The 25,307-nt window shown below is 39.9% G+C and overlaps 4 protein-coding genes across 4 annotated transcripts; 2 read left to right on the forward strand and 2 right to left on the reverse strand.

The window, feature by feature from the left end:
• The first annotated feature begins 61 nt into the window (after positions 1-61).
• LOC109482653 (transmembrane protein 141-like) lies at positions 62-1,746 on the forward strand. The gene is made up of 5 exons (XM_019785475.1): positions 62-242; positions 330-396; positions 720-803; positions 1,126-1,254; positions 1,401-1,746. Exons 1-5 carry the CDS (start codon positions 192-194, stop codon positions 1,502-1,504), a joined length of 435 nt encoding a protein of 144 aa, XP_019641034.1. The 5' UTR covers positions 62-191; the 3' UTR covers positions 1,505-1,746.
• Positions 1,747-1,830: 84 nt separating this feature from the next.
• On the reverse strand, positions 1,831-4,298 carry LOC109482652 (PR domain zinc finger protein 15-like). Its single transcript, XM_019785474.1, has 2 exons — positions 4,184-4,298; positions 1,831-3,722 (listed from the first exon to the last, which is right to left on the reverse strand). Exons 1-2 carry the CDS (start codon positions 4,217-4,219, stop codon positions 2,325-2,327), a joined length of 1,434 nt encoding a protein of 477 aa, XP_019641033.1. The 5' UTR covers positions 4,220-4,298; the 3' UTR covers positions 1,831-2,324.
• An 857-nt stretch (positions 4,299-5,155) lies between these two features.
• On the reverse strand, positions 5,156-11,655 carry LOC109482627. The gene is made up of 10 exons (XM_019785432.1): positions 10,971-11,655; positions 10,171-10,234; positions 9,408-9,533; positions 8,947-9,089; positions 8,325-8,498; positions 8,104-8,173; positions 7,757-7,816; positions 7,477-7,545; positions 7,052-7,132; positions 5,156-6,577 (listed from the first exon to the last, which is right to left on the reverse strand). Exons 1-10 carry the CDS (start codon positions 11,483-11,485, stop codon positions 6,446-6,448), a joined length of 1,434 nt encoding a protein of 477 aa, XP_019640991.1. The 5' UTR covers positions 11,486-11,655; the 3' UTR covers positions 5,156-6,445.
• A 5,730-nt stretch (positions 11,656-17,385) lies between these two features.
• On the forward strand, positions 17,386-20,018 carry LOC109482436 (spore wall protein 1-like). The gene is made up of 2 exons (XM_019785142.1): positions 17,386-17,647; positions 19,624-20,018. Exons 1-2 carry the CDS (start codon positions 17,396-17,398, stop codon positions 19,927-19,929), a joined length of 558 nt encoding a protein of 185 aa, XP_019640701.1. The 5' UTR covers positions 17,386-17,395; the 3' UTR covers positions 19,930-20,018.
• The last annotated feature ends 5,289 nt before the right edge of the window (positions 20,019-25,307 follow it).

Consider the following 25,307-nt stretch of genomic DNA (forward strand, 5'->3'; position numbering starts at 1 on the left):
TTAAAATTTTTTTGAATATTAATGCGCGATGTAGTTGATCCCGATATACTTCCGGGTCACAGCTTGACCTTTGTTATAAAATGTGTACATTGACCAGGTTGGAGGGTGTGTCATGTTTATATCACACACGTGTTTTGTGACAGTTTCTTAGGTTTATCAACAATAACTGGAAAAACTGAAGTGACAGCAAAATGCCGTTGACAGGACCCATGGATGATCCTGAAGTAGAGGAGAAATACCCGGTATGAACTTTCACAAATCTTTCAGAATTTTTATGCTATTGTGAATTTGTTTTATAACTTACAATAATGACATTTCATTTTTTCCAGGGCTCAAAAGCTTATACTGTGTGTCAGTCTGCGGCCTTTATGTCTGGAGTGTTCGCAACAGTCACAGGTAACTATTACTAGTAAAATAAAAGACACCAGTCAGTGTCACTATTATTAACTTTAATAATTAAGGGTGAAAGGGGTAGAAGAAATGTTCACAATCTGACCTAGATATGTCCCAAATTGATCATCATATAAATTTTGGTTTGAACTTTTCCATAGTATGTTATAGTTCAGTGGTTAATAGTGACTTGACTTCTGGACCAAGGGGTTGGGAGTTTGAATCCCTAGCTGTTGTCACAGCCCTTTATTGAACAGAACTATTTATCACTCTACCTTTTGCAGTGTATCAAAGTCCTAACAAATGTTTGCATGCTCTTCAATCAACAGGTGGCCTGGTGACATTTATAGGACAGAGTGCTCTGAGAAAAAGACTTCCATGGGGGAGTAATCCAGCCATGGTCATCTCTATTGGTAAGGGCACAAACTTCAATAGTAATGCTCAAAATTCTAGTATAGATGCATGTACATTTGTTTAGTATGCTGTTGATTTTAGATTTCAGGCAGTGTTAACCTGCAGGTAAAATGCAATCAGACCAAACTATTTTTTTCCTTTGTAAATATCCATGAAAACATGTCTTTTAAGTTGAGCTTTAGATGTTTATACATGTACCTTTTAATGTAATTCACTTGTACATGTAATGTTATGTATAATAAACTATGAGCCTGAAAGAGTTTTTCTTTGCAAGCAGTACTTTGCCAGAAGGCCATTTAAACTTTGTTGTTGTTCCCTTAGTGGTAGCAGCAGGCTCTGGTTGGGTAGTTGCCTACACCAGAAGTAGGGAGTGTCAGCAGAAATGGTACAAGATCAGGTCAGCTCATGAGGAGAAAGTGAGATTGTTGCAACTGGGGAAAGAAGAATCAGGTAGATACAACATCCCCATTTGCTTTTGTCCTTACCAGTAATATGGTCTACAACTTTTGCTGTGTTTAGAAAATGTAATTGTGTTTGCTTTTGATAAATGAACCTGTAGATTGATTCAAAAGGCACTAACGGCATTTCTGTCACAGGAACACTTGCTCAAGCAAGAGAAGTAGCCTCAAAACCCCCAGAACAGCCTCCATCAAGTCCTGCTCTACCGAAAACCAACCAATACGGAGACCCCATACAATAATGATAGTGTTTGAGATCCTATTTACAATTTACATGTATTACTTGAAATTGCCTTTCACATGTTGCATAGTAAAATTGTCCTATATATTATTGCTGTTTTTATTTATTTCAAATGCGTAATCACAGAGTTGTATTACAGAGTTGTGTATTTGTGAAATAGTGATGTAAATAAAACCTAGTAGGCGAGCAACATCATGATCCTGCTTTTCAACACATTTAGAAAATAAAAGTACATGTAACACATCAGGAAGTCAGTGTCTGAATTTTTGTCAATGTTTATTGCATGGGAACAATTTTCAACAATGTATATTTCCAATTTCTTCCATTCTAATAAGAAGTTATTAATACAAATGTATTAATAGATGTTTCTCTATGGGGGTAAATTTACTCCTTACATCAACAGTGCCAAGCATAGTAACAAGTTGACTTGTTATGCTTTTTTAAATCTTATGAATTTGGCAACCAGATGAACATACTAAAGATGTTATTCTATTCCTATTAAATGAACAAGAATACTGAAAGGACATACAAATCATCAAAGACTGTACATACACCTTGATTGATAGATCTGTAGCTGAAAAGTGCACCTTTCCATAAACATTAAACTGAGTTTCTCTACTAAAACAAGTAATAAGTGTCCAAACTTTAGAGTTAGTAAACCTAAAGGACTAAAAGAAACAACTGTCTGCCAGAAGGCCTGTCATGAACAACATAGGCTATGCGTTTGTTTTTATATGAGCCTCAATATGTAAGAAATCATTTATAAATCTATTGGGATGGGACAAGGGACCAGCATGTAGCTGGCCTAAGGTGGAAAGCTGTTATATGCAGTAATAGTCATGTTCCCTCTGTCCTGGTAAGGGCTGTCGTAACACCGGTTCTGACTGGTACAGCTGTACAACACTGCTGGCACTGGCAGCTTGAGCTTTGATGGCTTTACACTGATATACAGCTTTCTTCAACACATCATGAATTTGAGGCAGCACAGTTCTCTGCACCTGCTCATTCTGGACCATCCCTATCAGTTCTGCCAGGTATCCTCTTGTCTCTTCCAGCATCAACACTTCAGAGCCAGCAGTGCCAGAATCCGATTCAGAATCCATGTCTTCATTTCCAAGATCATCAGCTATGAACAAAGCAGCATTGTTGTCTTCAGCATGCGCTGTAGATGGTTGTGTAGCTTGAGAAACACTTGATGCTACTTTCTTACCTCGTGACTTGGGTTTGCCCGTGCGACGCGTATGGGGCGTAGTTCGGGAACACGTGCGGCGAGAACGTGCGCTCGGAACACGTGGACGAGGCTCGTGGTTGTGAGTACTTATGTATGTCACTCTCAGCACACTTGAGTTTAGCTCAGATTTCACCAGCATCCTGGCGGGACAGACGTGTCCGGTCTTCACGCGCCCCTTCTTGTTTCGTCGCGACGACAGCCGAGCAGGCTGCCAGTGGGCGCGGTGAGCCCTATCAGATCCGTCATGCTCGCAAATATAGTAAGAATATCGCGTATCTTTTCCAAAATTGGATCCACTCTGCTTACTGAATTGGACCAGGTTGTTTCTCTCTTCTCTCTCCTTCCAGTCGAGGAAGTCCCTCTCTGTGTCAAAGCGATGGGTACTACTGGACAGTCTCATGTCGTGATCATCTTCAAGATGCTTCAGCATCCTGGTCCTGTGATAGAAGACTTTATCACAGTTTGGGTGAATACAGGATGTCTTTTTTGCCTCATGTGGATCATCGAAATCTTGCTTGTGGACCTGAATCCAGTGCCTTTTCAAGCAATTTTTACGAGTGAAGTTTTTATGGCAGAGACTACAGGAGAATTTAACGGCACCACTGTTTGGTGGGGCGGGTGTTGTCTTTTTCACTGTGTCTTCCTTATGGACCTCATCTACGTGAATTTCTAAGCTGTATTTATGAAAAAAGTCTTTATTGCAGTGGCTACAGAAGAATTTGGACTGCTGATCGGTTGAGTTATGGGCCTTGTCTGGATCATCGGGTGTTTTCTCGTGGACTGAAAGCCAGTGCCTTTTTAAATTGTTCTGACGAACAAAGTTTTTCTGGCAGAGGGTACAGACAAATTTGGATGTCTGGATGGTTGTGTTCTCGCCCTTGTCTGGACCATCAGACGGTTGTTCCTTGTGGACCTGAATCAAGTGCCTGTCCAAGCTGGCTTTATCAAAAAAGCTGAAGTTGCAGCAGCTGCAGGTAAAGCCTGGATCCTGAAATTTGAAATAGTTAATTAGTGATATATCTCTTATAAGACAAAAAAAACACCATGATCATTAGGTCATATTTCTGATGTAAATGACTTAATCCTTTCCTGCTCCAATTTTAAACTATAACCCAGCTCAGAATTACATGGGCACCCCAAACTGTTTGTTTATGTCTCAGCTCAGAGACCTTCAACTTTGGTATATCACTATGCATCACACTGTGCATGAGCATTTTTCACTATCAACCGACCAAAATATTTAATTTCCAAAACTACAACTCACTTTACTAAAACTACAACTTGGACCTCAAGTTAGACTTCAAACAGAAGTAAGCTTTTGTGTAGAATACTTAGTAATTTAAGTAATTTTAATGTCGCAATTTAATTTTTACGACTGCCAATATTGATATTCTTAGCATAGAGAATGTCCTAAATAATTTACGTATTGAATTTGGACTGTTTTCTCACCGCACGGGAAGCGCCATTTTCGCCAGTCGATGTCATCGTCCAAGATTCTGAACTAGAAGATTCAGGATGGCGATAGACCTTCGGTTACTGGAATTCCTCTCTCAACACTTTTCCCATCGAACTCGTGTCGTTATCTGTTAGAATTTGGATGTTTCTACGCATTTCTAGGTATTTCTCCCTACGGGGAAAACAAAATGTGCCGAAAAGATGTGCAGATAGATAGAAGAGTGGAGAAAGTAACGTTGTCGCCCTCCCCACCGAACAGTGCGGCCGAACAACACCCAATACATCCGACTTCCGGTTATCAAAAAAATACGTCCAAATTACTATTTTACTGCTGAAACATTACTAAAAGTACCAGAACTGAGAGAAATAATGACATAGCTGTCTTATGTATTACTCGTATCATAATTTAGGCCAAAAATGTTCCATAAATCTTTCCCTCTTTTTATTTCTTTTTCCTCAATATCAATGCGCGATATGATTTGGTCGTAATCAACTTCCGGGTTACAGATTGACCTTTATTAGATCGAGGTACTTCTGAAGGGCAACTCGCGAGTTGGTTACATCCACGAAGGAGGCATATTTGTTTTTGGTGTGTCTGTCTTTACTGCTCTTTGTGTTTCCCATTTGACTTGTAGGTACTGTAGTATAGCTGAAGATTATCTAAGATTGTCCCGGAAAGATGAAGGTTAAGGTCGATTTTGGACTCCTACCAGCTTCCCTTGGCCTTGGTACTGCAGCGGAATTTCCAGTTGTACATCTGCTGTTTAGGGTAGGTTAAACTAGGTTTAGGGTAGCATAGGTTGGACCTGGTCCTAGCAGTTTGTTTTGGAACTCCATGGTAATACAACATCATAAATTTACCTGATATCAATTTAAAAAGTATAACATTAACGTTATACTAGTACTAACGTTAACGTTAGTATTCATTCGAAAATTTCTGTTATGAAAGTAGCACAAGAAACAATCTGATTGAAAATGATTTATTTTGATTGAAGTCCCTCTATCTTAAAATAAATCCTGTGCAATATCAAACAATTACCAAGACATACCGTTATCGTATAAAGTTATATTACACCTCTAATAAGTAATAGCAGCATTATTTAGGCCATACCAATTTGATTTGATGTTCTCAGATTTTTGCAGGAGACCAATGAGATGGTCAGCCAAAAAAATAAACTTTGCTCAACTGTTAGTGGCAAAAAAATGAGCATTTAGGGCTTGATTCAGAACCTTACACGTTGCACTTTTTTTTGCAAATCAGAAAAAATGAAACTGGTGGTATTTGAGAACTAAGATACAAATTGGTGTGGCCACTATACACTCCTTGCCTAAACATTATAATACATGAAACGTTAAAGTATTCTCAAGGAGCTGCCAAATAAAGCTCCTTGGTATTCTCAAAGCCAAATGCCCCACACTTAAGCTACAGTCACTTTCACATACAGTGTATCTCTAATATATATATATATAAACACCTGGTAATGTATGTTTGAAGTGTATATCTCAGTTTTTTTTTAAATTACAGCCTTGTTACATATGTTGACAGGTTCAGACTTAAAATCTTCTATTGTACGTATATATGTACATGTATATCGATATGCAGCCAGAACATATCACACTCAAATTTTAGCTTTCAAGAAAAGTAGTACCGGTAGATGCATTACATGTATATATTATCACCAATCGTCTACAACAAATATATCTGGAAATGTTGTATGGGTTGGTTCTGAAAGTACAGAATATGGGAGTTTGACATTGTACAACAGAAAAAAGCACAAAATAAAATAATCTGTGCCAGCTGCCTTACCTAATTTCATCTTATTACCAACTAAAAATATTTACACCAACCCTAAATCTTTCCTGGGACATCCCAGATCTTCTATGAATAACCTTCACCCGCCTAAGGGTGCACCCATGCACCAAATGTCTATTGTTAACGGTGGGAGTTAGCAGCAAGAGACCTAAGACAGACTGCAGAGAAGTGCTGTAACAGTGGGGTTCATGATTTGGCGCCCTCATCGCCAAGGCCTGGGTTCGGTTCCTGGTGTGGCAACCAGTGAAAGAAATAGGAGCGAGTAGAAACAGGAAAATCACTGACTCCAGGGACGCCGGGAATCAAACCCACGCCAAACCCAGGCAGCCAGCTCACAACACCAGCACACTAACAACTATGCCAAAAGGTCCGGACCCGTTGGAATGGATCTGTTAGCGGCGCTTGAACCCCACTGTTACAGTGTCAATCCAGTTGTTGCTATCTCACAGCTCCTGATGACCTTGTTCTGCTGACTCATCAGCGCCAGCTAAAGTTGTTCTTCCTTCATCCAGCAGCTTCTTCACCAGTTCTACATAACTCTCTGCCCGCCCCCTGGCCACCTCTGCTTCAACAGACTGTAGTGGTCAAAAGTCAGAACAATTTAGTTATTGACACCAGTCTTCAATCATCAAAACTACAAGGACATGTAGCAAGTACAGTCCATAGATGATATCCATGCAAGCCTGATTTAAGAAAGTTCTGTTCCCCTTGCCTTTTGGGATAATAAGTTCACATAACAAGAAAAATGGAAAAATGTCTCATGTAACGTCAGTAGCCATGAATGTACTGTTCGAAATGATGTGAGTGAAGGTAGCCATGAGTGTAGTTCTTGAAGTGGCTAAGGCCTAACAACAGTCATGTCACTTTCTTCACTTCTTTAATACAGGGTAAAAATACCTTGCTAATACCCTGTATTAAAGAAGTGAAGAAAGTGACATGACTGTTGTTAGGCCTTAGCCACTTCAAGAACTACACTCATGGCTGAAGCATAAAAAGCATCTGACAACTTGCTATCAAGACGAACAGTTCAATTAATGAAAGATATTTACCTGTCTGAGCTGTGCTACTTGGTCGATGATGACAGTCCTTATGCCATCTAGCTTTTCCCCGAGTACTTCCTCAAGCTCCTCCTACATTGAAAACAAACAGGTTGTTTTATACACCTATCCTGGTACTCTTTGAGTTTTTGTCAACTTTTTGCTTTATTCATTATTGTGGAGTTCTTGCTGTAAATGTGTCTTCTCACTGGCTCCCTTATGGCAATAGAGATTCAGTAGTAAATTAAAGACAGGAAATGAGATAACCTTTTCTGGGACCTTTAACCTAACTTCTGTCAATGTCTCCAATGTGCCCAGCATGTAGAAATAACTGTAATGGTAACACAAGCCAATACACAGACATGCCAAAAACAAAACCTCAGTACAGAGGTAATGTTTTATGTTTTATGCATGTCATGTTAAAATTGAATGCTTACCTCTTGCATAAGATCTAATTCATCCTGAGTGAGTACAGAGTCCTCGTTCCTGTCAATCTCGTCAAACATCTGAACAACAGAAGAATTCAATGAGTTGTAAGCTCTTTCCATTGACTTGCTGTGAGTGTCATCAATACCAGGTAGTGTTATAAAAGCATGTTCATGAAATGTAGTTCTCATTGCTCAGTCACCTGCCGGAAAATCTAACCTAGTTTGGGCTTACGCCATTCCAAAGATATCATTCTTTTCTACATCTTTATTACATACTAACCACACCCACCTCTTTAATAATCTGTCTGCATTCTGGTGTCCAAATAATCAGCTCTGTAGCCACCCTATCCTGTGAGAATGAGACCATACATTGTAGATCATACATCACCATACACATGTATGTAAAACAACAAAATTGGAAGAAACAAAAGAGGCTTTGTATGGTGGATATTTCAGACAGTTAACTCAGCTTAAAAGACTGGACCTTTTTAAAGATTTTAAAGGTCAAAGAAGTATGCAATCTCAGAAGAAGGTGTCTGAGAGACACTGAAACGTAACCAAGGTAGGAATATTTGGTTGTGTAAAAGAAAACTCTTATATCCAATCTTGGGGAAATATGCAGTCTTTTTGTCTTACCTTCTTGACACTGGCCTCAAAGACCTCAAAGGTCACAGTCTCATCCTTGACACTGTCTAGAAACTCCTTCCTGTTGGAGAAGAAAAAAAGTTTGACTTCTAGATCTCCGTCATGCTCATCTCCAAGATGATAGACCTGATTGAATGTCAAAGACTTCTTTACTTCATAAATCTGCAAAACATAATCATGTCATTACATACACAGAAACACCTCAAACTTACAGATGATCTGAGGGTTGTTCTTCTTGTGGGTTCTCAATGTTAAAGTCAGCGAGGGTCGCATCTTCAGACAGGTCTCCGCAGTCCTGTGACAACGCTTCAACGTACTTCTTGAGGTTGTGTTCCCACCACACGTTCACCGCAATGTTACGGCCGTAGGAGTTCACCTGATGGTACCTACAGTGAAGTATAAAAGTCAATTGACACCCGAGAGTCTATCACCCGAATGTACCACACTGTGTGGGAAGGGAAGAGAGAAATATGCAGAAAAGCAAATGCATCATGTTTACCTTCACGTGGTCCAGCTTAAGAATCTACTGTTTTGTTTATTATACTCAAACACATTCATAATATACATGGTGACCATGCAGCCCCTCTTGAACTATAAGTTCTGCATGGCACTTGCAACATTATGTAACCGGACACCAGTTACCATGGTGATAGACGTCTGGTCCTGGTCATTGACCTTATTCATTTGAAGAAGAGGAAGAAACTGAGCAAAAACAATATGTTTTCCTTCTGTAAAAAACATGTATAAAACACTAAGTTGAACCCTACATCTTCTTGAAGATTATATAGGAATACTTGTTTAATATAAATTATCAGCATGTTCATGGTTCTTTACCATCTGTATGGTATATAGAGACAGTCCCCTGCTGACATGTTGACTCTGTGATACTCCACATCTCTCATGAATGGATACTTGGTAAAATCAACCGCTTCAACATCCATACTTGAGTAGCTTCCCTCAGGGTGGTCAAGGTCCACCTGCAACAAACAAAACAAAATATTACCTTTATTACATGGAAGAATTATTTACTTTGACTAAAAACATTTATGTTTGAGATGGACCCTTCTATACTACACATGTACATGTAGTACCTGAATGGCAGATATATCATTAATTGGACTTCTAAAGCTTGTTTCTCCCTCCACTTCTTTCTTTACCCTTCAGTCTGGTAGTAGTTTGGCAACAAATCTGTATTTGTTATGGACTTAGGCCATAGGAAGAAGGTTAATAAAGAGTGAGTTGAGAGTTGGGATGGAAAGATCTTTCCCAACATTTTTGTTTACATTTCTCATTACCTTATTTCTGTATCTTGGGAAGTTGATGAAGACAAGTTCCTTCTTCCCAGCATACAGACAGTTGATGTTGTCTACATCATCGTTGTGTAGAACAGACTTGGTGCCTCCACTGCTGAACCACATCACCTGTAAATGGGAAACAACAGGTTACCTTACACCTCTAATGTTGCTGCTGACATATATTCTGTACATTATTTGCCACATACATATATTCTGTGCATAGGATGACTTTATTCATACATGTAACATTATTTAGTTTTATCCGATTTGTACATTTTGTCGAGTCAATGAAGAAGAAACTATATCTTATGTATCTCAAGTCTCTTAAGAACAAATGTTTTGGTACAGTATTACTGAAATTGAAAAATTATCATGTGGCAGTAAGCACCCTCTAACAAAACTTACAGAAACTGCAGTGGAGATACACACACAGATAGATACACAAACAATAGAAAGTTTATTGCAAATTCATGCCCGAAGGCTAATTGCATGAACAGAAGAAACATTTGTATAAAAACAGATAATTAATACACATAGAACTACTGATAACTATTAAGAAACTACTAGAAAACTACTGGGTTTGACTTCTTTTTTGAAGACAGAGGAAGACAAAGGATCCCACTTTTTCTATAATTTGTGGGTTTTCGGATGTTAAGAGGAGAGTAGTTTTCTTTTCATTTGTATATAACAATTAAGCCAAAAACAATACTGAGATAGATTGTGTCTGTTCTCTATCATGACAGAAACATTTTTTCTGCCTTACCGTGTCTACCAGCAAGTTGGTAAGTGGTTCACACAGGAGGGACTTTGGCATGGGGACATCTTTCCTGAAATAACATGTAATGTGTGAGTTAATGAAGAGATCAAGTATCAGCAACAATTTCTTATAACATTATCTATAGTGCAGGAGAACTTCAGGTTTTCATATCTCAATTGTTCTGGAAATGCCATGTTTTATTGTATGGTTATGATTTTTAAATAGCAGATAGCTTTTATTCACATATCATACAATGTGGTATGGTGGAATAGCAAAGTTCAATAAACATATTTATTGAAAGTTTATTGCAAATTCGGGATCCATGCCCGAGGGCTAATTGCAAGAACATGATAAAATAATATACAGTACAGATGATAATTTTAATGCTAATGCTACTTTTGATATAATTATTGTTGGGTTTGATTTCTTTTGTGTGTGCAGTGGAGTATGAAATGGCCGACATGTTGCGAGATATATGGATTATTTGGAGGTGTTAATAAAAATGCAGTTTTTTGTAGGCTGGGGAGGTGAATAAAGCTAGGGAACATTTTGGTGACGGAACTAATCTCTTTCGGTGCTACAACGAGGGCAATGGCATGCAGATAAAGGGAATTTCGTCCTCCATTGCATTTTCTGTACAAAATTTACATGTTCTGTGGTTACAGAATCTGGTTGTTTGTATGTTTGTTTAACAGGTGGTTGTGGATATAAATCAACTACAAATGGTACTAGTATTCAATCATTGGCCGACATGATGAGAAATCATTTACGGATACGATACGGTAAATATTTGACTATCTAAATACCTTAAGAAGCTGGGCACGGCCTCCACCATGTAGATGTCTTCCTGGTTGTATCTATCCAGGAACTGGCGCAGTGTCAAGGCGGTGGGTCTCTGTGTCCGGACCTCCTTCTTCCTGGTCTCGATGGTGTGCGTCTGCCTGTCCGCCTCCGAAAACTGCCGGAAATACTCGTCCGTGTTCCAGTTCTTGAAGGCGACGGAGTCGGTCACCGCTGCCCTGAACAGCACGGGCACGGACGGGATGGCGTAGTCCCGGAGGAACACGTCAGGGGGAGGGAAGCCCTGCAGGACCTTCACGGCCTTGTTCGGGACGTTCGCGCCGATGGGCTTCAGATGGCCTGGCGCGAGGGAGGGGTCGTCTTCTGAGGAGACAACGTTCGGCGGCCACGTCGTAGCTTCTGCTTCCACGCTTCGAATTCCATCGCCGAAATCGTTGACAGTTTCCTGGTCGCTAGAACTCAAACTTACCGCCAGGAACAAAATTTCGACTAGGAAGAGGAGCCGTCTCGCACGCGCCATTTTCTCGGTCCTGTGCCACGTTCTTGACCAAGTCTTGAAAAGGCGAAGAGAAATCGGCTCAAGAAGTTGAGACAACTGTCAGAGCTGGAATTAAGTAAGAGATGATTTGCCTAGTTATAAGACTACGTGTGCCACCAGACTGGTTCGCCAAGTTCTCTGCACGCAATTTACTTCCGGGTAAGGTAGTGCGCAGGCGCAAATAAAGGTAACGCCCCCTTGGTGTCATAGATGCCAATTCACGACGGAATACAAAATTGTCCTCTTTAAATTTTCAATGAGACAGCCCAAAACAGGATAGGGTTGAATAAGAAAAAAATATTTGGTGTGTTTTTGCCCAATGTGGTCTCAGCGGCATCTATCTTGTCTGTTCAGTACTGCACTTACTATAGATGAATTCTTACTTTATAATAATACTATTACTAGTATGTGTTGTCTTAAAACCGGGGGTTGCTGCGACTTTTAATCAAGTTTCTTTTGACCAAGGACATTATATTACAAGTATAATGTCCTTGTATTGACAAACCCGCGTGGTGCTCTTTCAATGTACTGAGGCAAGTTGTAGCTTGATTCTCAGTAGACAAATAAGGAAACATCACCACAATCCATCCAAAGCGTACACTTAAAAAAAATGTTGCTGGTCGATAGCTTCTGAAGTTACTTTTGGTTATGTCAGATATACAAATCAACGTGGTGCAGAAACACAGACAACGTACCGACAGACAAACCAAAAAATACCCCCAGTGCAACTCCCCTTTCATAGAGCTAACAATCTTTCTGTTAAGTTTTGAGATCGATTTTCGATTTTGTGACAGTCACTGCGCTATGATGGAGAAGCTGAAGTAAGACGGTACGTTCTTTGCAGTCTCGTCACGAACACAAGTCTGCTGCAGGACTTCAACTTCACAGAACGAAGCCATTTGGGAAGGGAGGGAGGGCAGAACGTTTTCAATCTGTGTCAGTAAACCAGACTTAACTCCTCTATCAATGACTGCGGCACTGGTGGCGCATTTGAAATAAAGTTTATAGTTTTAAATTATACGGTATGTAATAGGATATATTATATATCATACGCAACACAATTTTCGGTTATGAAGATAATCTGAATTTTTTTTAAAGTTTGGAGCAAAATATATCTTACCAATATGCACATATCATTTGTTTTTTCTCTTCGATATTCAAAACAAAAGTTATTCTAGGACCTGGCATTCTTGTATGTACAGTTTAGATAAATATTCTTTTTATTTCTTCTCTGTTCACACTAAATGATATTGCTACTCAGATATTACCTTGCTTTTGTCATTATTGTGTAATTAATGTCATCTTGGTAGCATATTTATCACACCATGTCCCTATATCAAATTTCGATTGCAAAACACCCACTTTAACAATTCAAATGATCCAGGAACGCATATTAATACATCATCGTTCCCTCGTGGAAATTGGATATTGCTATAAATTGAAGTTCATTTGCTTTCAGTCACCCATAACGGCATATATCATATAATAACGTTAAGGGAAAACATTAATACGAATCAACATTATATCGTATACCGGTATATAGATGTAAGATAAAAATAAGTAAATACGTTATAGTTAAAATTCATGATATTTCTTTACATATTTTAGGGAAAAAAATATGTAGATGAATTGTATCTTTAACACATTGACAAATCATCACATATTTTTTTCCTAAGATCGACAAAGCCTTTGAGTTTGAGCTACCAGTTCCCATACCGGTGACTCATATGTACCTAACCTCGATACAGAAACACTAAAAAAGCATTAGGCAACTTTACATTGATAAACTGTTTGCCAGTAGTTCATAGGGGACAATAAATTATAGTGGGTTAACTTTTTATCAAGTTTTTATTACACATGCCATTTATTGTTTTTATGTCCCCAAACTAGGATGCCCCTTAAGGCCACCGACAAAGAAATAAAACAACAGATATATGACATTGCATCACTTATTCTGACATTCACATTCACTATGATCCCGTCTGAATAAGTATCCAATCACTACAAATCGATTTCAATGAAAAAAACATTACATAGCCGGATTTACGGCTTTAAGCCGGCACATCTGAATGGAAAAGAAATGCCTCCGAGTCGATGTGACATTTTAGGTAAATTTGCAACCTTTTAGTGTGGTTTAGACGCCTGGGTTGTGCATGTAGATCAGGAGACAGTGCTCACATGGATTCTGGTCACGTTTTGGCGGGAATTAAGGTCTTTTGTCTGAGACGGGCTGGCCGTCAGACGACAGCTGAGTGATTACGACATCCATCTGTGCCCCACTTTCCCAGGGTTCAATGTTCTGTGGTGGGTAGTATTATGGGCTGGGGTCAATGACCTTGGAATATTCTGTCAGAGCTAAAATCGTTCCACTTTTTCTTGAGGGGACTTGTATGTTCCTACCTTCCTTCAAATCATATTTCACACTTTGAAATACAATTTTCCCCTCAGAAAATTATTTCGATAGCTCAAACTCTCTCGCTGTATCAAAATGGTAGCCGGCCTTTGACAATGATACAACCCGTCAGGTCTTTAATAGCAATCGATAAGAAAGGTATTAAGCACAAGAAACCTACATTAGGAGACGTGTATCTGTTTCTGCCGTTATTTTAAGTCTGATACGCTAATCACAGTGAATTCGTGAGGTGCATTGAATGGGCTCGAGTTAATGATAATTCCAATGATTGGCTCAATATAGATATCAAAATTCTGCTGTTGCTGATATATCAAAACGAATTGTAACATCGAGAAAGGGATATGATATACATGTAGTATTTTTCATAGAAAATACAACATTAGTGGTTTGCTTATGTATATGTATTTAACAGAAAATGTACAACTCGGATCTCTTTGTTGACTCCGAAATCCAATATTAAGAATTGTAGCAGCATTTCCACCTTTCCTTCCAACTTGACAGCTTCGCGAAGAGGGATCCTTTCTCGCCATATGCACTCCCTCTTCGCGTTGAAATTTAGCATCCCTCTCACGCTGTGATTACATTGTCTACCAGTCCAATATCAAGTCTAATCCAATCATCGTTCTTGTTCAATGAAGCGGGATCAGATATTCCAGCTAGCCGGTAAAAGCTAATGTAGTGCGGCGCCCCTCACTGTGTGCCGGTGGGAGTCACTCGGGAAAAACACCATCTCGCCATATGAAAGTAAAATCAGGACTGTGGATGAGATCGAACCCTCAGCTGTGAGTCATTCGTTATCGAGGCAGGGAAAACTATCGGTTTTGCAGCCCGGGCTCTCACGTTGTGGTGACGGTATCACTGGAAAGACTCCATCAGACTTGGGCGGTGTGAAGCTCAGCTGGTAGACACAGCAAGAAGGTAGGTGAACTGTTTCTTTTTGTGACGAGAAATTTGGATATACATCAAAATACAGGAATAAAGTATTAGCTATTGTAAAGAACAAGTCTAACAAAACTCGATTGGGAACATATGTACTGCTATACTGTTTCATATTTTGGCGATTGTGCTAATGTTATCGCAATGTGCATGATGTACTTCTGTAAAGACAGGTTTGCATCGAGCTAGTTTAACGTAGTCATATTTCTACTTTGACGAAATAAATCATGTATACCATGTGCAGGTATAGCTGCGAATAGTTCTCTCTCAGACTATACGATCATTACCATAGGGTTCATGTCCATGAATGCAATCCAAAGAAAACAATGCACAGGATTAATACATCTCAAATTGTCTTTCTGTCACGATTTAGAGCAAGGACAAAGAAAAGTAGCACACCACCTCTCGATTTTTTGTCTTTCGGGCAATTTCTGAATGCAATTTTGATGCCCTTTCTGTCTTTGTGTGGTGCACGTACATGTACTAAATCAATACAACCAAACAGCCTAATTTTTCTTGTGTAAAGTACTGTAGAACAAAGAATAATGGGACTAAAGTGAGTACATGTATATGTTCTAGTATGCGGAGTGAATGGTTGGTGGATAGGCTTGCTATGCCTATGTTACAGTCTGCTATGCAAGTCCTTTGTTCTCTCTCGTCCAACGCTAAACAGAGGTAGAGAGCACCAGGGTAGGCGCAGACAAAAGAATGACATGATAGATGTTCAAACGAATGTAACGGTCATTACCACAGCCGTTTACAGTTGCTAATCGATGTCAGTGAACTTTATGTCTGGACATGTAGTTATAACATATAGACTATAGACCTCTATAGTCTCTCTCCATCCATAGATACGATTAGGGTAGACTCCCAGTAATGAATAATTGAATACAAACCAATGGCACTTTTCGTGGTTAATATAAGTTTGGTTAAACCTGATCAAAAGTGTCCTTTTCTTTTGTAGTTAGGTTTGTTAGGACTACGGCATGCATAAAGTGTATTTTTCATGTATTTAGCTGTATTTGACATTTCCTTTGTATTTATTTATTTAACTGAATCCATAAATGTATGTATAACGATAAACTTACACCATAGAATATCACTGTACCATAAGCGCTATATCATTTCGCCTTTTCATTAAAATTCTGATTTCGGTTACTCTATGTACAATGCCATCGATGTACAACATGGAAAATTAGCAAGAAATTACGTCTTTATTGACGAATTACCATTTGCATTTTATGGCTAAATGGCTAAATGGTTTGCCATTTTAATTACCCATTCGCCATTTTCTGTCCACGGATGGATAAGGGACGTTTCATATGTCAACACTGAGGGGTTGTATATCCTTGGATGGCAGGATGACAGGAAGGATGAAGATGGATGGACGATGATTTTACGTGTTACAATCATTCTATTAACACGCCTGTGGAAGAAATTTGCGCGAGTCGTCTTTTCATTAAGCCGGACGTGTAGCCTTGATGAATGCAGTGTTTCTGCCGGGGTGACAGAAAGGTGAATAGATAAGGTCAATTAGTCTGTGGTATTGCAGACTGCGGGGAATAATGATATTGAAAAGTTGGCAAGGGGCAGTCCATGACAGCTGGAGACCCGATATTGTAATCTGCGAGGGAACGCCTCGTTTCTTCGTCTACTTGTTTATTTGTTATGTTTATCGAAGGAAAACATATTGTTTTTGCTACGTTTCGTCTTTTCTTCTTCTCCAAACGAAAAAGGTCAATGACCTGAACAAGACTGTCTGTCACCATGGTAACTAGTGTTGGGTTACATAATGTTGCAATTTTAAAGCAGGAGGGATTTAGACTCCTGTCTGACCATGTACATGTATATGAATGTGTTTGAGTACCTATTGACAGAGGAGACCATATTATGCGAAGGTAAACATTATGCATTTGCTTTGCAAATGTTACCTTTCTGGTTTAGTTGTTTGTTTGCATGCCAGAAGAATATATTTTTCTGTAGAACTATTTTGAGCGCGGGAAGATAAAAATTCCATACTGGGCAGGTATTTTACAAAAGCGGTCTCAGTTCCAATATTATACGCGGTATTTTAGCATTCCCCTTAACACACTCCCGTCCTAGGTGGCTAATACCAGTGACCCGCGAAATTGGGGGCCCCAGAACTTGGGACTTAAGAGAGAAAATAATCGATGTAGTCAGACATTCTGATTCGCAGGCGTATGTTTATTTTTATAATGAACTTCTACTATTCATGTCCTTTTGAACCTAACGATTGGTTGTTTGGTTGTTTGGTTGTTTGGTTGTTTGGTTGTTTGGTTGTTTGGTTGTTTGGTTGGTTGGTTGGTTGGTTGGTTGGTTGGTTGGTTGGTTGGTTGGTTGGTTGGTTGGTTGGTTGGTTGGTTGGTTGGTTGGTTGGTGTAAAAACCCCACCTTTTCTAACTTTGCGCGCTTTCTCTTTGTGACTCATCCTGTATATTCATGACCAGCAGAGATGACTCAGACGCTATGGTTAGCATATAGATTTAATATTCCATACCTGCATTTCAGAGAGAGTATTGAACATGGCCGCCCTGTACGCGCTATCCGTGCTGGGATTTCTTTGTGTGTGCGGAATCATCCCTGTTTACGGCGGTGAACAGTCCAGTCAGGTGGATATCAGTGCGTCCCCGACGACACAGTCTGCCCCCAGCCAGAACGGACCCCCCACTGACGGGAAAGTCGTCCCCACCCCAGGGGGAGGGTTGCCACCTGCAGGGAACAGCCAGACCGTCACGACGGGGCAAAGCACGAGTGGTGGAACCGCAGGTGTTCAGGTTAGCCATGTGTTTGTTTGTTTGTTTGTTCGTTCGTTCTTTTGTTTGTTTGTTTTTGTGTTTGTTTCTTTGTTTCTTTGTTTCTTTGTTTCTTTGTTTCTTTGTTTCTTTGTTTGTTTGCATGACCTGTCATACCAGTAAAGGAGTGAAAATACGTTGATTGGTTTACTGACCGTCCAATGACGACCGTTACACCGTTTGATTCGTTATTGAAGTCCCACAAAAAATCCTGTTATTAAAGCTACGTAAAGTAAAACTTGTCCAAAAACTTCCCGTCCCAGTTCAGTCATACTTCATACAGACAATAAGTGTCACACGTTAATGCAGTGTTGAAAACCGTCCTGTTATCGGAGATCATCAGAGCTTAGTTCTAAGTGGGACAAAACATCCATCAGTGAAAAGACTACAATTTGGAACGGCAGATTTGGGCTAAGACTGAATTGTGAAGCAAACACTTGCATGTGTGGACGTACCGGCTATTTCAAAGTCACGTAGAAACAGATATATTGTATGAATATCAGTCAATATGGGTACAAATGCCAACCAATACCCCTACAAGACAACATTATGGCCAACGTTACCACCGAAATATCCCTCATACATTAATCTTCTGTAGAACGTGCCAAGGTTCTCACCTATTTCACGGCATTAAGTGTCAGTGAGCCAGGAAATTGGCTGCCTTATTCCGCCCATGATTTATCTGTGGACCGGCAGATATACAGACAGTATAAATAGATCTCTATTTATGGTGAGTCTCACCCGATCTATATAACATAATTTGTAGTAAATGGTTATGGATGCACTTTCTGTAAATCAATAACGGGTACTTTAGAAGAACAAATAAGTTGGTGATGATCATAAATTGTTTATCGCGTTATGAAATAGATAGATATGACTGCAGAAATTTAACCAGTTAGCAAATAACTGCAATGATCTTTAGTCAATCTATCAACTTGTGAATTCGTATGAACAGCCATGAAAGCTCATTTATTTTCGGTACATAAAATGTCATCGAGGAAGGTCAAAATGTACGGGCGTTCAAGAGGGAGGGGGGCAAATCAGTAAATGCCTGCGACACACTGGTGTGGAGGTGTGAAAATGAAAACAAAAAATTGAGATAGAATTGAGCTTACAGTATCAGTCCTGGTTTGTTTGTTTATTTGTTTGTGTGTTTGTTTGTTTGTTTTTCATAACTGGTAAACTGCCTGTAGGCGTAACACTACTAATACATGCGAAAGGATAGCTTATTTATCTGTACACATTTCGATGTTTGTTTATTTTTTTAGATGTGTTTGTGTCACGTTATATATGTATGTCTATACACTATGGGCCATTGAGTCTGAAATAAACAATAAACAAACTACTCATTTGGAATCTTTAAAGTGCCCGAGGTGTGGCCCTCCTCCTACACGGGTTTATCAATGCAAAGGGTGATCTCTTGGTCTCGGACCCTCTCGGGGATAGGAATATTGGCTAGATTGGCAATCATCGTGTTTAGATCTTATCCGCGGCTATAAATAGCAGTAGATATCGCACCGTTCGTACACGGCATGGCATCGTGTGCGGTAAAACAAAAATATCGCTGTTTTCCTGTTAGCCGTGCAAAACTGATCTCCAAGCAGGTGCAGGTCTGGTCGGAGGAGGCGAGGAGAGAACAGCGTGGACAATTCTAGAAACACAAAATATCGCAAAAACTAGCCGGGCCCTATATCTACTTGGAGATTGAATAAAAGACTGTGACACCATTACAAAATAGCGATCCTTGTAACTGCAGTGCTTTGTCTTGTTGCTAATTACATTACGGTTCGCGGTCGATTAAACCAGTAAAGTCATTACAAAAGATAATTGAAAGGAATTGTTGAAACTTCTGTGTTTTTAAGATTTTTATTATTAGTGTGGTGAACGGGGAAAGGGCTCAATTGTGAAAAGACAAACCGTCAATTCTCTTTGTTGTTGTTATTTGCAACTACACACAGGGTTCAAGCACAAAGCAGGGCTCTACTGTGGCCAATGGTGGGACCACGTCAGGAGCGTCCTCTGGCGATCGGGACACGTACTCCACCAGCCTTCCCACCGCCATGATCAAGACCGCTGCCCCTGCGGCTCCGGCCGCCCCCGCCGCCGACGGCAAAGCCACACAAAACGGACAGGCAAGCAACCAGCAGCCGAGCCAGCAAGGGAACGGCAACGGCGGGCAGAGCGGCGGGGAGAGCTGTCGTATCGACATGTTACTCCTCGTGGGAGCTCTGAGCGCAACTGTACTGAAAATGCGATTAGCGTGATTACTTTACGTACTGGCATGGATGCGCCTTCAGCACCAAGGACAGACGCCATCTTGCGATTTTGAGAAAAAACTGCAAAACAACCTTCTCTCATTGGGGAAGAATACCCATATTTACTAGGATTTGTCGCACTGAGTTATCTTGTAGGTCATGACGTCCCGTTCGTTGCTTTCGTTAGGAGAATAGAATACCGACAACGTTTATGCATATGTAGCGATACATTTGTTACAATCCGAATACTGGAACATTGGCAGATTTATTGCATGCTCTTCGATGGATGGGTGTCAGCACCATGGTCAGACGCCATCTTGCGATTACGAGACAAACTGCCAAACTATAGCTAGTAAGCGGTATGCATCTGATGAGGGTACGTCTAGGATTAGTATACATGTCGCTAGATGGCTGAAGTTGTTATATATATGCCACGAGCCTGTAGCTTACACCGACTGTTTGTTAATGTATGTAGGGGTAGTCAAATGATGTTAGTATGATAAGCAACAAAGTTGAACGGACTCGGACGCAAAATACACGGTTATTTGGCAAACAGTTAAGCACAATTTTGGGATACGTTTCACCGCATATCCAGAAGCATAAACTACAACGAATCTTCGTTCGTGCAGTTGCTCAAGGTCTTGTACGTAATTTAGTATTGTATATGATGTGCCAGCTTGTGGTAACTGGTAGTAACTGGTCGTTATATGAAATGACTACTAACAGGTATCATTTTGTAGTCTATTGCTGTTTTCAGTGGAACAGTACCAAACAACTCCATCGATTGTTACACCCACCATGATCCCAGTATGCATATTCCCTTAGAATATCGCATTGATGAATATGCCATGCTCTCTGCACAGTGATTAGTTATTAGCCATATGTTTATCTTTCCCAGTGCGTTATCAGTGGATGCACATTGTAGTCACAAAACGATGATGTTAATATTTCACTGGCGATGAAGGATAATACAGCGATAACTTAACTGTGTTAATACAGGTCAGATCATCATTATTGACTTCTATAGTATCTTAGATCTTAGAATATTAGTCTAGTCGATTCGCAGAAAATGGTCGATATAAGAATTTGCGATCGAAATATCAGATTATGTTTATTAATTACGTAATAGACCGCTGTTGTAGAGGCTGGTGGATGGTAAGCCATTGTTTCGATTGATTAGGACTGATGTAGAAAAAGCGAAAAAAAAAGATAAATTGACAACGTGGATGTGATGAGCAGTGTCTCTACTAGGGCTTTATAACATACAAGAATGACGTTTGTATTTCCAGTGTGATGTTGACTGTAATACATGCACGTGTTTGTTCCCTAATGCCATGTTATTCGTAAAACAGAAGAGAGAGGTAAATTAAATGCCTTCTTTAGTCGAATCATAATCATTAAAGGAAAAGTAGACTTCCTATACTAGTTGTGCTTGTAGTATCCTTAGTAGCCTCCACGGATCGAATTTTTTGAGGGGTCTATAATGTGCATTTTCTCTGGTGACATATCAGTCCTCGGTGCTCTGTTGTGCGCTATACCACCGTAGCCACAAGAAACGAAATAACGAGAACTGAAATGCCATAAAAAAAGACACATTGACCCCCCTCCAAAATAGGAACCCTAAACGTATAGCCTGCTAAGGAAGCTAATATATTATTATAATTTATACTTGTACTTTGATATGGATGTGTTTGTTGCTGTTTTGTTGCTAATTATCATTAAATTACCGACAGCCTAAAACCCCGGTATCCTGTCTTTTCTAACGTTGCCCTATGGTATTAAGAGGTTTAGCCAGCTTTATCATTCTACAATATGTACTTCACATGGATACGAAGCATAAATGAGCTTTAGTGTGCATGCATACGTCCCTAGGCTTCTCTGCTAACGATAACACGATAGTGTATAATCTAGCAGGGGGACGTCTGATTTATGAACAAAACTCCGGCTTGATCGATGAGAACCGAGCTTGTACAAACCGTTTTACTCTTCAAGATATACATCCACTTCCCAGTTTCCATCCATGTAATGGCTTTAATGTTTTCTCACAATGTAACCCAATCTTTCACGGGTTAAACGATGCGTTCTCTGCTTGTTCTGGAGTGTTTTAGAGCAGATGTGAGGCAGTTTTTACTTGTTTGCGGATAAGTTGGCCTTAACGAACTCGTGAAATGTGGTTCGAACGGCTCGTATCAACGTCAGAGCAATTATCGTCAAAATGGCGGAAGTCAGTGTGGGTCAACCGGATCGCTGACCGCAGCCAACCGCATCGATCCCGAGTTGTAATGACGAGGGCGTTTCAGAGATGACCTGTGTGAGTGACATGGCGGGTCAATTCAACATGCTGAGAAAAAACGAGATGGGGTCATTAGTTTTGGTTTTTGTTTGCTCAGCTCAAGCTGTTTGTCAATATATCGACCATAATAGTGGGGCCTCTTTAGCACGAATTTCTTAACCGTCTTAACACTAGAGATATATGAAAAACATGAGCTCTCGTACGTTTGGATACTCTCCAAGCAGAGGTTTGAGTTTTGGCTTGTTACCTCCATGAAAAATGGAGGTATTGTTTTTGGCGTGTCTGTCTGTGTGTCTGTCTGTGTGTGTGTCTGTCTGTCTGTGTGTGTTTCCGCAACTTGGTAGGCAGCATAACTTCATAACGCCTTTATGGATTGTGATGATATTTGGTATGCTGATAAGTCTTAGGAAGACAAATGTCAAGGTCAAATATGGGCCTCCTGGTGGATGACCTTGGTACTGCAGCATAACTTCCGGTTTTTGCATCTTTTGTCTTGAACAAGCTATGGTCTTGACTTTTTGGTGACAGATAGCTTTTTCTGTCAGGAATAAGTGGTGCGGGTTTGGTCCCCCTAGCAGCTTGTTCTGGAACTGCAGGGCACTTTCTGGTGAAATGTTTAAAGGCCAATAAGTCCAGATAGGAACAACATATTTTCATAATTTTTGGTGTGTAGGTAGCTGAGAGAGAGATGCACATAATTAAATGCAAATTATGCAAATGAGGACTTTATTTGCATAATTAATGAGGAAATTCTATAATTACAGTGTTTTACATTATACTACTTTCATACATATAATGTATGTAACCTATGGCAGACGGAACATCAACAGATACTAATTATGCAAATGATGACCTAATTTGCATAATTAATGCGAAAATTCTATGATTTCTTAATGGTGAATGATGGGAATGTCATACTTGTGAATTCTATAAGTTAATCAAAAGTTAACATACATCACGAACGATGCATATATCATGTTAATGCAGAGGTCATTTGCATAATTAAAGAAGAAATTTACATATCAAGCCCATATTTCATGGAGGTATGAAGTCTCGGAATTCTTGTTTTTGGCGTGTTTTTAGGGGGTTTTTTTATCGTGGTTTCTGAAATTTTTTTTACGATTGGGTTGGCGTAAAAAGATTCAGTGCAAAAAAGAAACCCCGATAAAACAAGCATTAAAATATTCCACAAATAAGCCAAAACCCAAACCTCTGCTTGAAGAGTACGTTTGGAGATGTTCCCAACACACGACAGTCTCATTCGTTTGCAATTGGTCTGATGCAATTGTCCCGTCCAAGAAAATGTTCATTCCTGTAGAGAAGCGGACATTCTTCGGTCTGCTTTTCTAAGATTCATGAAGAAATGTCTGCTTATAAGCCTCAAGGAAAGTCCTTTTCAAGAGGAATATCCGGATTTGATCGGACGAAATATTCTCTACTACTCAAGGCTGAAAGATAAAAGCCACGCTGACCCCAGCAGTCGGAAAACCCTGGAGAAAAAGATATTTGAACATGAATCACTGTGCTTTGGGAAGACCTCTCGCTACCACGCCTCATCAGTTAGTACTGCCGGATACTTTGAAGAGACAAGGTATTAGGATCCAACCCTGGAAAGTAGAAACGAGTATGCCAGTGGGATAATCTTAAGCAATCAGTGACCCGGATTCCTCGCCAAATCGATCAACTTCCGTGCATTCAGAGGACGAAAGTTCGAATCCCAGTTGGGCACCATTGTGAGGGGTTGCATTCGTCCTTTAGGTTGGGGACGTATATATATGGTCAAACGTCTGCGAACACAGTGAAAACAGTAGAGTTGACCCCGAGGTAATTGGTGGAAAGCACAAGCCGTTGCAAAGCCGCATTGCAGCATAACTTCTTCATGACTTGACTTCGCTGCCGCATCACAACTACCTATTTGAAAAATCACCATGCTTCATCTCAATTGAAAATAGCTGCTTTATTATGAAGCCTGCATGCAAAGACAGTTCATCACAAATTCCATTCAATGTTTCGCTCGGGAGAATACATTCCCTTATGAAACAAGCTAGATTTCATTTGCAGATATCATTCTTTATTACAGTAGATTTATACATCTTTTATTGTAACATTTAGCAGTTATAAATGCCAAACACTCTTTTCATCTATCTCAATCCACGCGCTTCTATACATTACCCGTAAATTACATTACATTATACTTGCATATGCATACATACACACGTAGACAAATATATAACGTTACATACACATAAACACACGTAAGTTATAATTCATAATAATTCATAATTCATTTTGTTAACCATCTCCCACGTGTACGTCAGTATCTCGGACCACTGTGAGGTACAACTGTAGTCAGTAATTTCGGCCAATAAGATGGACATCGAATTAGAGGGACAGATATGTTGGCTGTTAGGGAGGTCATGATTGGTTGCGTTTGACATGAAGTGTCAACAAAACAGGTTATGTTCACAGCCAATTACAGGTCTAGTACAAAGGGCTTGTGTAGGACAATCGATAGACGATTTGTGCTCAGTAGGGACGATCTAGAAGCGAGTTATGACGTTGACATACATACAGACATACAGACATACAGACATACAGACATACAGACAGACAGACAGACAGACAGACAGACAGACAGACAGACAGACAGACAGACAGACAGACAGACAGACAGACAGACAGACATAGCCTCTACCAGGCACCGCGGATCGCTGGAAAAATAGTAGAAATTGGCCGAAATAAAGGGATAGTATACCAGAGAAGATCCAGGACCATAAAAGCTCCAAAATTCCGTGGGTCGCAAATTGGAGCTTCTATGGCCCTGGATCTTCTCTGGTATACTATCCCTTTATTTCGGCCAATTTTTACTATTTTTCCAGCGATCCGCGGTGCCTGGTAGAGGCTAAGACAGACACACGCCACACTCCACCATGGCACCATGGCCAAACCGAAAACATACCCTTCTGATGAAGGCAATGATTGATAAGCCAATAATAATCATCGCATTCTGTAGAAGGCAGATAAGAAGCCGAATTATAAACATGAGCTGCTAAGAAAGTAAAGCTACTTTCACAGTAATTTCTTTTCAGATTTA

The sequence above is a fragment of the Branchiostoma belcheri genome, unplaced genomic scaffold (genome assembly GCF_001625305.1).
Source record: "Branchiostoma belcheri isolate BF01 breed outbred unplaced genomic scaffold, Haploidv18h27 scaffold6, whole genome shotgun sequence".
Taxonomy (NCBI): domain Eukaryota; kingdom Metazoa; phylum Chordata; class Leptocardii; order Amphioxiformes; family Branchiostomatidae; genus Branchiostoma; species Branchiostoma belcheri.